We start from the raw sequence: 12649 nt of genomic DNA on the forward strand, positions 1-12649 counted from the left end.
TTGTAAACAAGACGAGAACCACCGGTTTGCGGCTTTCCATTGCCGTTGCTTTCTGTTGTTGTGGTTGAGATTCCTGCTCTCCCACCCCGAGCTGAATGGCCAACGCTGAAAACCATCGGAACGCAGGACTGAACATCTAAATAAGAAAAGCTCTCTTTTAGGAGCGAGTAATCGCAAACTGATGGATGTATTGAGGAGAGTGTTTCTGAGTTGTCAAACAAGTTAACCCCTAGTTTAGTCTCACTGGACCAGACAGGAAACCAGACACCTGGCCCCACACAGTGCGACAAATACCGCAAACTTTAAAAGTTCTCACGTTGGAGAATGTTTTAAAGGCCCAGTCTGTGATTCCTTTTTGACCATATAAGTGTGGGGTACACTCTCGAAGCATTCGATTTTTTTTGGAACTTTCTAAACCCATCATGAATATACCGCAGTCAAGCATTACCAATATAAAAAAACATACAGAACATTTTAACTCAACAACTCATGTTTACCTGTTGTGTAGCGTTAGTCCATCCATACTTCTTGGGTGGTGGGGCTACCCATTCATTTTGGGATCGCGGCCTGGACCTTTAACTCTCCGACTGGCGCTGTGGTAATGCACTTAACGTCAACCCGGCTCTGCTCACATTGGCAGACAATTTGGCTCGTTTGGGTTCTCCCCCGTGGGAATCACACATGTGGAACGGAGCGACACACTGGAACGTGGGAGATCCTCAAAGGCCTCAACGTTTCATCGCAGCTGAAGTGACGTTCTGCAGTCGCTGCAGAAACGTTGACGCTAAGCGTTGTCGTAAATTCAGAATCGTTCATCATCACAGGAACATTGGGATTTTGTTCAGATTTGGTGTTGGTTGTCCTGCAGTTTATACAAGAGCATTGTAGTAGTGCGTGCGTGCGTGCGTGTGTGTGTGTGTGTGTGTGTGTGTGTGTGTGTGTGTGTGTGTGTGTGTGTGTGTGTGTGTGTGTGTGTGTGTGTGTGTGTGTGTGTGTGTGTGTGTGTGTGTGTGTGTGTGTGTGTGTGTGTGTGTGTGTGTGTGTGTGTGTGTGTGTGTGTGTGTGTGTGTGTGTGTGTGTGTGTGTGTGTGTGTATGGGGGTTGAAACGTTTTAGGGTAGTGTGTGTGTGTGTGTGTGTGTGTGTGTGTGTGTGTGTGTGTGTGTGTGTGTGTGTGTGTGTGTGTGTGTGTGTGTGTGTGTGTGTGTGTGTGTGTGTGTGTGTGTGTGTGTGTGTGTGTGTGTGTGTGTGTGTGTGTGTGTGTGTGTGTGTGTGTGTGTGTGTGTGTGTGTGTGTGTGTGTGTGTGTGTATGGGGGTTGAAACGTTTCAGGGTAGTGTGTGTGTGTGTGTGTGTGTGTGTGTGTGTGTGTGTGTGTGTGTGTGTGTGTGTGTGTGTGTGTGTGTGTGTGTGTGTGTTTGTTTGTATGCATGCAAAGAAAACATGTATCTCTGAGAGACAGTATTGGTTAAAGGAAATAAGTCCAAAATGTACCTTTATGTTTATCACTCAAAAGTGACTAAAATCTAAAGATTTTCTTTAAATAATAATAATAATAATAATAATAATAATAATAATAATAATAATAATAATAATAATAATAATAATAATAATAATAATAATAATAATAATAATAATAATAATAATAATAATAATAATAATAATAATAATAATAATAATAATAATAATAATAATAATAATAATAATAATAATAATAATAATAATAATAAGAAGAAGAAGAAGAAGAAATCTCACCATAACCTCCACAGTCTGAGGGGGTGAATTTTGATCCGTCGACTCCGTTTTTTAGTCTAGTCTTGTTACTCTGTCCTTTTCATAGGTGTCAGTGTGGGCTGAAAGAGAGGCTTAGGGAGACGTCCTTGTTGAATCTCCCGTGTCAATACCTGGCATTGCTCTTCTGTCACGGCTGATGGAAAACGCTTTACAAACCTCCAGACAGCCCGTGACGGCCCTAAGTCTGTGATGAACGGCAAAGACCACTCTGAAAGGAGAGGTGGTCTCTGCAAAGCCAAAACATCACACACACCCCACACAAACACACACACACACACACACACACACACACACACACACACACACACACACACACACACACACACACACACACACACACACACACACACACACACACACACACACACACACACACACACACACACACACACACACACTCACACACCTTGTCTCAACTGTCTGGAAACCTTACCCTGGCTGTGGGAAATAGAGTTTTCCGCTGGGGCTAGCTTCAATTCACTTTTAATTCAACCAATTCAGCTTGTTGATTTTCTCTTTCAAATTCAATAGAATTGGGCTACTTTTAGGAAAATTAGAAACTTGCCACATAACCGAATGACTGGCCGTGAGCAAATTAAATGAAGTTTCTTTCTACTATTTTGGTTTTTTGAAGTGATTGGATTGAAAGTGAGTTGTGACTCCAGTCTGTAACCTCCTCACTCTTGGAGAACATGGAACTCCTCTGGACACACGTAGCAGAGAGTGTGGGAAATGTGTTTTGTTTTTAGCTCTGATGATAGTAGGGAGCAGCATGGGTTTGATTAAATCTCTCCAAAGTATGCCGAAACCGAAATTAATTTGATTTACTCTTATTATGTTGAACATCTGTATTCCGTTATTGAATCCTAGTCGGGAATGACAGTTTGCATTTTGCTTGAGAAAATCCACCCCGTGAACAGATTGAGTTGAAAGGTGATTGACAGCAGCTCTGGTAGACACATTTGGCCTATTATTCACGAAGCTTCCCAGAGTTAAAAGAGCTGATCTGGGGTCAGTTACAAGCAGCACCTGCCCTCGTGTCCTTATTCAGACTAGCAGACTGAAGCTGCTTCTAGAGCAGTGCTCCCAGGGGGTGATTTGGGGGGGGGGCAAGCGCTTGCAAACAGATTGAATTATGTGTTTTACTTTCAAACGGATGCTTCCCGAAATATAATGTAGGGTAACTGCAGGAAGGCATGCTGATTTTTGCGGGCCAGTAAAGTAATACTGAATATATAAGAATATGGTTTACATAATATATAAAGCAATTTATCTAAATATAAGCATTTAAGATGCATTAACATACATTTCTTAAAAGCACAGTAGGCTAAGTAGGTCAAACAGTCCAAATGGCTGAACAGCAGAAACACTGAAGAACAGAAGATAAATTGTAGTCTTATAGAAATGATGTCTTCATAGTTTTTACTGGGTGCTTACTGCTCCCAAAACACAATTTGATGAATCCAAGACAACGTTTTCAGCACCATGGAGAGTGCATTTCGCCATAATAGGCCCTTTGAGGAATTTCTTGCTAGACCGCGTTGCTTAGACGAAGGAGATGTTTATAAAACTCTTGGCATGTCAGAGAGATGACAAGATCCACGCTGCATCAAATTCTCTGCATCAAATTCCATTCACAGCGGTAGTGCAGAGGCCACTGAAACGGAACGTGTTGGGCTGTTAGTTATAGTCAAACCACAGCCATCACAGTTCGCAGTGCAGCCCGCAGTTCATCGTCAAAGCAAGAGGAGGCGCTAGCGAGCAGGGAGACACTGGTGTGTGGGCTGCTGACGATTTTAATTCAATGCAAGAATCAACAATAGTCTATTATAGAGAACCAGAAGGGGTGGATAAAAATGAACGACCAGAGGTAGAGATATGAAAAGCAAGGAGATCCCCACCACCCGAACCCCCCGACTGTGTTCGTGGGTGACAGTAGAATAGAAGGGAATGGGTTTTGTTCACTATAACAGCTCCTTACTGTGTGAATGTGACTGTTTCTGGCAGGGCTGCAAGGGAGACGCAGGACTTTCCCCAGGCCAGGCTCCAGCAGGAGAGAAGGTAAGCACCCTAACATTACCCCGGTAGACTCTCTGAGACCGTCTTTCTCTGTGTGCAGTCTCTCTACTTGTGTCACTATGTCTATGGTTTCTCTCTCTGTCTCTAATGAGAAGGAGCACACTCTAAAGTAGCTCAGTATGGTACTTTAATCACCAGTGTTTCCGACGGGCATACTCTGTCATAGCCAGTTCATCAACACTCTTTGACAAAACAGTGCAAATGTTAGAATGGCAGATACCCCAGGGCGGTCAGGTGGCGTAGCGGAGATTGGGTTCGTCACCAACACCGGAGACGCTGTCCAGCTCACAGCTCCGGCGTTGTCACCAGCTTGGCTGGCCGTTCACACTAATACAATTGGCTCTATTAGAGGGTGGGAAAGCTGGCGGGGTGGGTCCGGGTCGTTGTAAACAGCGACTCCTACAGTTCGGTCGGGGCGCCTGCTCAGCGCGGATAGGATCTAAGGGGGGTAGTGTGATCCTTCCACACGTTACACCCTCTCAGTGAGAGTCCGCGCTGCCAGGTGAAAAGAAGCGGTTGATTGGCTAGACGTGTGTCGGAGGAAGCACGTGATAGCCTCCACTCTCCCAGACCGACTGTGGGGGGTAAGTGCGCAGCGACCAGGAAGGGGATTGGGAATTGGCATAATGACTAACATTGGGATGGGAGAAAATCGGAGGAAAAAGGAGGGGGAAAAAGATCAATAAAAAAAAAGAATGGCAGATACCCTGATGGAGAAGCGGGTGATTAAAGGACTACATGGAGCTACTTTAAGTGTGCAGTGTTCCTCCTCATTTGAACCTTGCTTCCAGTGCCAGCATTTAAGAAAGACTGTGTGATTACTAGGGCTGCAACGATTAGTCGATGCGTCGTAGTAAAAAAAAAAAAAAAAAACGTGTTTTTTTTTATTTTTTTTACTACCTATCTTTGTGAAAGTGGCTTCTCAGCTCTGGTCCAGCTGAAGACAAAGCAGAGGAACAGATTGGACATTGAGCATGACCTCAGAGTTGCTTTGTCTACCATCACCCCAGACTTTGAGACTCTTGTCAGGAGCAAACAACATCCCCAGTTATCCCATTAGTTCCCTGGGATGTTAAGCTAAGACGTCTGCTAAGAAGGATATATTATTTATTATTATTATTATTATTATTATTATTTTATTTCATTGTGTTTTTAGCCCTAGTTGCACTTTTGTTGCAACCCCAGTTATCCCATTAGTTCCCCCAAACTTACTGTCGGTCTGTTATGTTAAGCTAAGAAGTCTGCTAAGAAGGATATATTATTTATTATTATTATTATTATTATTATTATTATTATTATTATTATTATTATTATTATTATTATTATTATTATTATTATTATTATTATTTATTATTATTATTATTATTATTATTATTATTATTATTATTATTATTATTATTATTATTATTATTATTTTATTTCATTGTGTTTTTAGCCCTAGTTGCACTTTTGTTGCAACCCCAGTTATCCCATTAGTTCCCCCAAACTTACTGTCGGTCTGTTATGTTAAGCTAAGAAGTCTGCTAAGAGCCCGGAAAAGGAGCCGCACCCACAGGAAGCAGAGAAGGAGGGTGTGACAGAAATAATCGTTAGATTAGTCGACTAATCGAAAAAATTATCGACAGATTAGTCGACTACCAAAATAATCATTAGTTGCAGCCCTATTACCTACTCTTTCTCTCTCACTGACTCTATCTATGACACTGTACACAAAACAAAACAAAAAAATAATAATGATAATAACAATAATAATCATAATCATAAGTTATGGAACAAGGTTATTTGGGGTATAAATTTACCTAATCCTGTGTGATCCTATAAATTCCTATAAATCCTATAAATTCATATTTGACCTTGAACTTGACCTTGACCTTATTATGGCCAAATCATACATCTATGGATAGGGAAAAGGCTCCTCTTTCCAATGGTAGGGCTAAATCTGGATTGAGTCAATTCCTCACGGTTTTACGATAAAAGAGATATAATTCGCATTTTTCCAATAAATTCTTATTTTCGGTAAATCGTACAAAACATCGGGGTTATGGTCTTTACTCTTGGCAAAAAAATAAATAAAAAATCTCTTCATGGATTGTTCCAAATAAAATAAAATAAAAGGATGTATACAAATTTGAAACCAAAACGGACCAGACCTAATAAGAACGAAAAAGGCTAACCCTCATATACCAATGCCCTGTCCTGTGAGTCTTGATTGTCTTGTGGTGGTGGTTGTCTTATTCTGGAAAAATGAGTAGAATGGCTATGTAAAAACGGAACATCATACTGTTCCTTTTGGCTAAAATTGGGTGCATTTACATCTGTAAAATGTTTTATTAATGTACACTGTCCCCCTTGAACAAATAAAGTAAACATAACCTAACCTAACTGTAAAGAAAATAAAAGGTTTATGTAAAAATGTGAAAAGTGACTTTGGAAAAGAAGTGAAAAATTAACCAAAAACAAGAACTACATAAACTTGGGTCCAAGTTGTTCCCTAGCAACGCAATTCCATTGAAACCGTCTACATGACTCAGCCACACCAGGGTTCCTTTTCCCTTTTTTGTCTTTTCATCCCTACTTGTCTTTCTGTCTCTGTCTTTCTCTCTTTCTCTGTCTCATGCTTAACTGTCTCTCTCTCTCTCTCTCTCTCTCTCTCTCTCTCTCTCTCTCTCTCTCTCTCTCTCTCTCTCTCTCTCTCTCTCTCTCGCTCTCTCTCTCTTACTCTGTATCTCTCTCTCTCTCTATCTCTCTCTCTCTTACTCTGTATCTCTCTCTCTCTCGCTCTCTCGCTCTCTCTCTTACTCTGTATCTCTCTCTCTCTATCTCTCTCTCTCTTACTTTGTCTCTCTATCTATCTCTTACTCTCTCTATCTATGCCCCCCTCTCCCTCTCTCTGCACACACTCACTCTGTCACTTTACACTGATACATGTGGTGTCTTCCTCCTAAACCTTGACTAGCATTATCCATCCATCTGTCAAATAACTCACACACCCTATTCTATATGTTTCTTATAAACCTTCCTGAAGGCAGAAACTATGTTTCTTATAAAACGTTCTGAAGGCAGAAACTCTATGGTTCTCATAAAAACTTAATCACCACTCCTTGGGGGAGTGGATCAACTACACCATAGCTCCAGTGAAGCAACAGTGCAGAAAGCACATCAAAACGTCGACTTCATCTCTATCTGGCGGTAATGATTCATCATCTCCCATCATCCTTACGGTAATGACATTGTTATTCTGCACCGTAATCTCAAACAGGATATCTGGAGCTAATTAGCCACCAAACTTGCGCGCACAGCCACATTTCAAGTTTAATGTTCTCTAAAGGAACATTATTCATTTATTCCTTAAAAGTTAAATCTTCTAGATTTGTGTGTGACGTCTTCATTGAGGCGAAGATATTGTAGTGTGCATCCAAGATGATCCAACTTGATCCTCGATTTATCCCCAAACATTACCATAAATCTGCCGCTATGCTCAATAATATACACGTGTGTCAGTGTTTCAGTCAGGAGATATTTTGAAAGGCTAAACAGTAACTTAAAGATGCAGTACAATGCTGTTTTAATTTTGTCATAAATTGCTTATTAATGCCATGAGTATAATTTGTTCATCTCCAGAGAGGCAACACACAGGGACCGCAAACATAAAACATGTTAAGCTACACCACAACATGCAAACTAGGCTAGACTATATCACTCAGTTCACTCTGGCCAGCGCTGTCCAACAGGGCGGTGCTGAATGCAGTAGACTGAGACCGCGATACTCACACACCACACACACAAGCCACTGCACTGCCACTCTTTGTCTGACATGGCCTTGAACCGCTAGCAAAATTATACTCCAGTTGGTGAAACTACAGAAGTGGCCTAACCACAATGCTACTCATCACACCGGAGAGATCAAGATAAGAGAGGGAACTGAAGGTGGTTTAGGTGATGTTTGCTGCTGCCATCATGTGTAGCTACTTCATGCATAACGTTAGCTAGCAGTAAACAGAATACTGAGAATGAAGATATTAATCTCACACTCACCAAATCACTGCATTGTCCAGGAATCAAAGCAGACAGAGCAAAAGTGACCAGCAGTCAGTTATCTCAACTCCTTGCAGTCTTTGATTGAGTCGAGACAGATACGATTCCCCATTGCAAAGCTCCATAGTAACGTCAGTCTTTGAGTTGAGCTAGTAGTCCACGAGTTAACTAACCACTTTCTAGGGCGGCTAGGTGGTGTAGTGGGCAAGGCGCTCGCTATCAACGCTGGAGACGCTGGGTTCGAATCCAGCTCTCGGCGTTGCTATCAGCTTGGCTGGTCGTTCATACTAACACAATTGGCAGTGTTAGGGGTGGGAAAGCTGATGGGTGGGTCCTGGGCGTTGTGGACAGCGACCCCTACAGTTCGGTCGGGGCGCCTGCTCAGCAAGGGTAGGATCTGGAGGGAGGTAGTGTAACCTTCCACACATTACACTCTCCCGGTGAGAATCTGCGCTGCCAGGCTGGCTGCCGGCTGGCTGCACATGCGTCGGAGGAAAGCATGTGACAGTCTCCGGCCTCTCGGACCAACAGTAGGGGGGAGTGCGCAACAACCAGGAAGGGGGTTGGGAATTGGCATAACGACTAACAGTGGGATGGGAGAACATTCGGAAAAAAGGAGGGGGGAAAAAGATAATAAAAAAAAACTAACCACTTTCTTTTTTTGATCCACTTTTTCTCCCATTTTTCTATTTTTCTCCCATCCCAATTTTCGTATCATCCAATTCAACCCTCCCCTGTCTTTGAACGCTGTTTCATGCCTCCCACAAGCCGGCTGCAATGTGGACTAAGTCATACATAGCACGAGTCCCCTCAGATACTCGAGGTAACAGCAGTCGCATCTTTCCACCTGCACGGCTCGATCTTTCAGCGTCAGGGGTCTGCGCTTTGGAGGGGCGCCGCCCCCATCGCTTCCTGATTCTACTGCGCAGGCGCACCAACCGACCTGTAGGAGTCGCTGTCCACAACGCCCGATCCCCACCCATCAGTTTCCCTCCCCCTAATACTGCCAATGTGTATTAGTGTGGACGACCAGCTAAACTGAAAGCAATGTGGAGCGCTGGGCTCGAACAGGGAGGCTTACCTGTTCGAGCCCAGTCTCCAGTATTCATGGTGAGCGCATTGCCCACTGCACCACGTAGCCGCCCCCACTTTCTCATCTTTGAGCTACATATGAAAAGATAGATATACATGAACCAGAATACACATGTCTCCTATACGGTATGCATTCAAACCATGTAGTCTAATAGAGGAAAGGCTTTGAAGTGCCTCAAGTCAACTCGGGTCCTACAGTACAGACGTCACACACATGAAGATTGCTAGAAGGCGCCAAGAAAACAGATTAGCAGTATTTGGAAGCCTGATTAAGTAACCAAATAAAACATTTTGTTTTGTTTTATAAGCATATCCAACCCAGTTACATTTATGGGATAACAAATAAAAAGGTAGGTGCAGTAAGGGGAAGCTGACGACAGCCCGCACCCCCGCCTCCAACGTGCCTGTACGTGATATCAGGCCCCAGAGCGTAGCAACAGCCGTTCTTGGTTCCAAGATATGGCTGTTGTGAATGGTTAAAACGGTTGTCTGGGCATTGCGGTGTGGTTTAAAATGTGTTTTTGTTAACATGTGCAGTGTGCTGCCTGTCTGGAGCTGCCTCGAGCTGCCTCGCTAGCTCAGCTAATGGCTATGCATTGTTTATTCTACTGGCAAGTAGAGTAGCACTCCATGCCAAAAAAAAAGATCTAAACTATCCCTTTAAGAAACACTGAACTTAGGTCAATATGGTCTTATCTAATTCACTTCAAAGCCCAGTTCATCTTGTCAGATGCAATTACCAGCTGAGGCGCTTTGACATGCAGATGGCTCTTCCACTTGACTGTAGCTTAAGTCCATATAGCCATGAGCCATTGGCAGCTGCTGTTCCAGAGCTTTTTTCCCCCTCCTTTCTGGCTTCACGCTTCATCTATCATTATCCTGCTCTTTGCATGTCTGCCAGCAACAAGCCTCTTTTAGATCTCTTCACCTTCTCACCTCCCTCCTTATCTGACATTTCCTGAGAGCCATTGTTTCCCTTCTGTTTTTGATTAGAAGGATTTGTGTTAATGCGGTAGAAGAGGTATGAAATAGAGCCGCACTTTTGAACCTTTTTAAAGGGTATAATCTGTAATCCCGTCAAACAGCGACCTCTAGGCTAAAAGAGCCCCGCGTGGTACTGCGCTTTGTTTACTTTTTGCTTTGTTTTGGGCTTGGTCGTGTGGGTTGGAGTTTAGTAACTTATTATACTAAGATTTTCTCCAGACCTCTCTTGGCAGTGTCTGAGTTGTGAAATACATTGGACAAAAACAAAAACTGTAAACTACTTTTTTTCAGTTAACTATTTTCTAATAGCAACCAACCCTGTAAAAATATTTCAGCTTCTCCGGGCGAAGTATGAATTTGCAATAATTTGCCTCCGCTGAAGATGTCCTGAGCCATATACACATACATATTTCATACCAAGTGAAAACACAGTTAGTCACATCTCGATTTCACTGATAATAATTGTATTTTGAATTGACTTCAAAATTCTAAATGACTTAACTGTAATATTGGTTCATAATATCACATCTCGTTTTAATGTGTGGGTGTATTTTAAATCAAGAAATTTTATTTGGATTGCTTCTAAATTTCTGTTTAACTAAAGAGTTATTTTTTGTGTGTAAACAAGAGGATCGTGGGAGATATGCTAATCATTGTTATTCCCACCTGTGTCCAGGGTGACAGAGGTCCCGCAGGTCTGACCGGTGCCGATGGATTTCCAGGTTCAATGGTAAGAGTTGACCTGCGTCAGTCCTGTACACCTGCATGGATCCACAGAAAGATATACGTTATCAATAACATTGATCGTTTTTTTCTTTGTAAACTGATGCAGTGTAATGGAAGTGTGTCATAGAAATTAGCAGAGAATAGACAAATTTTTTTTCTCTGTAGCTCAGTTGCCTTAACCCTTTCACTACCACACTACAAAAGGTTAACCCTTTACTAACCGTCTGTAGTGTGATAGTAAAGGGTTAACCTTCTGCAGTGTGGCAGTGAAAGGGTTATTAAGCTGCATGCTCCTGACTGCATGGATCCATGATGGTGTCCGTGGTAGGCCTACCAAGTTCCACTGTACCAGAAGAAGCATGGTTCACACACTCAGATGTAACCTGGTCCCCACAGTATACAGTAGACACACACACACACACACACACACACACACACACACACACACACACACACACACACACACACACACATACACAGACACACGTCACACACACAGTAGCTGCTGTGTGATCTCCTTGAGTGTTAGAGACGGCATAGAGGCCTCAGCTGAACCCTTACTGTCATCAGTATTAAGTTTCCTACTTCCCGAAAGAGGTTGGAGCCCACCCTGCTCTCTCTCTCTCTCTCTCTCTCTCTCTCTCTCTCTCTCTCTCTCTCTCTCTCTCTCTCTCTCTCTCTCTCTCTCTCTCTTGTGTCTCTGTGTCTCTCTCTCTCTGTGTATCTCTGTGTATCTCTGTGTCTCTCTCCTCGCTCTCTCTCTCTCTCTCTCTCTCTCTCTCTTCTCTCTCTCTCTCTCTCTCTCTCTCTCTCTCTCTCTCTCTCTCTGTCTCTCATATCTCTGCTGAACCTGAGAGGTCCTCTGGGTCACAGGTCAGTAGAGTGAAGTCAGTGGAGCCCGTAGAGCTATTCTAAACCTAGACTCTGTCCAGGGTCATGGCCGTGTTGACAGGCCCCGTCCCGTGCCTCCTCGGAGGAGAAAATACCCACACGCAACACTGATTTTTACACACACAGACACAGAGATACACATACGTGGTACACATACACATACAGTACAGTACACATTTGAGTGGTATCCCCCTTCTAAGAATGTGGCTTCCTATAAGTTCTCATTGAGAATTGATCGTCTGATCTCCACATTTATATAAGTTCGCTGTTGAAGCTCAGCGTTTATATGAGTTAGCTTTGTAGCCCCCTGTTGAAGCTCTGCGTCTATATAAGTTAGCTGTGTAGCCCCCTGTTGAAGCTCTGCGTCTATATAAGTTAGCTGTGTTGAAGCTCTGCGTCTATATAAGTTAGCTGTGTTGAAGCTCTGCGTCTATATAAGTTAGCTGTGTAGCCCCCTGTTGAAGCTCTGCGTCTATATAAGTTAGCTGTGTTGAAGCTCTGCGTCTATATAAGTTAGCTGTGTAGCCCCTGTTGAAGCTCTGCGTCTATATAAGTTAGCTGTGTAGCCCCCTGTTGAAGCTCTGCGTCTATATAAGTTAGCTGTGTTGAAGCTCTGCGTCTATATAAGTTAGCTGTGTTGAAGCTCTGCGTCTATATAAGTTAGCTGTGTTGAAGCTCTGCGTCTATATAAGTTAGCTGTGTTGAAGCTCTGCGTCTATATAAGTTAGCTGTGTTGAAGCTCTGCGTCTATATAAGTTAGCTGTGTTGAAGCTCTGCGTCTATATAAGTTAGCTGTGTTGAAGCTCTGCGTCTATATAAGTTAGCTGTGTTGAAGCTCTGCGTCTATATAAGTTAGCTGTGTAGCCCCCTGTTGAAGCTCTGCGTCTATATAAGTTAGCTGTGTTGAAGCTCTGCGTCTATATAAGTTAGCTGTGTTGAAGCTCTGCGTCTATATAAGTTAGCTGTGTTGAAGCTCTGCGTCTATATAAGTTAGCTGTGTTGAAGCTCTGCGTCTATATAAGTTAGCTGTGTTGAAGCTCTGCGTCTTAT

The 12649-nt window shown here is 42.9% G+C and overlaps 1 protein-coding gene across 1 annotated transcript in view; it reads left to right on the top strand.

The window, feature by feature from the left end:
• The window catches only part of col24a1 (collagen type XXIV alpha 1 chain), a 313480-nt gene that overhangs the window by 62428 nt on the left and 238403 nt on the right, over positions 1-12649 (top strand). The window contains exons 6-7 of the mRNA XM_084310995.1: positions 3800-3853; positions 10659-10712. Coding sequence (XP_084167121.1) covers positions 3800-3853; positions 10659-10712 — 108 coding nt within the window. The remainder of the gene's footprint in view (positions 1-3799; positions 3854-10658; positions 10713-12649) is intronic.

The sequence above is a fragment of the Notolepis coatsorum genome, assembly GCF_963971535.1.
Source record: "Notolepis coatsorum genome assembly, chromosome: 3".
Classification (NCBI taxonomy): Eukaryota; Metazoa; Chordata; class Actinopteri; order Aulopiformes; family Paralepididae; genus Notolepis; species Notolepis coatsorum.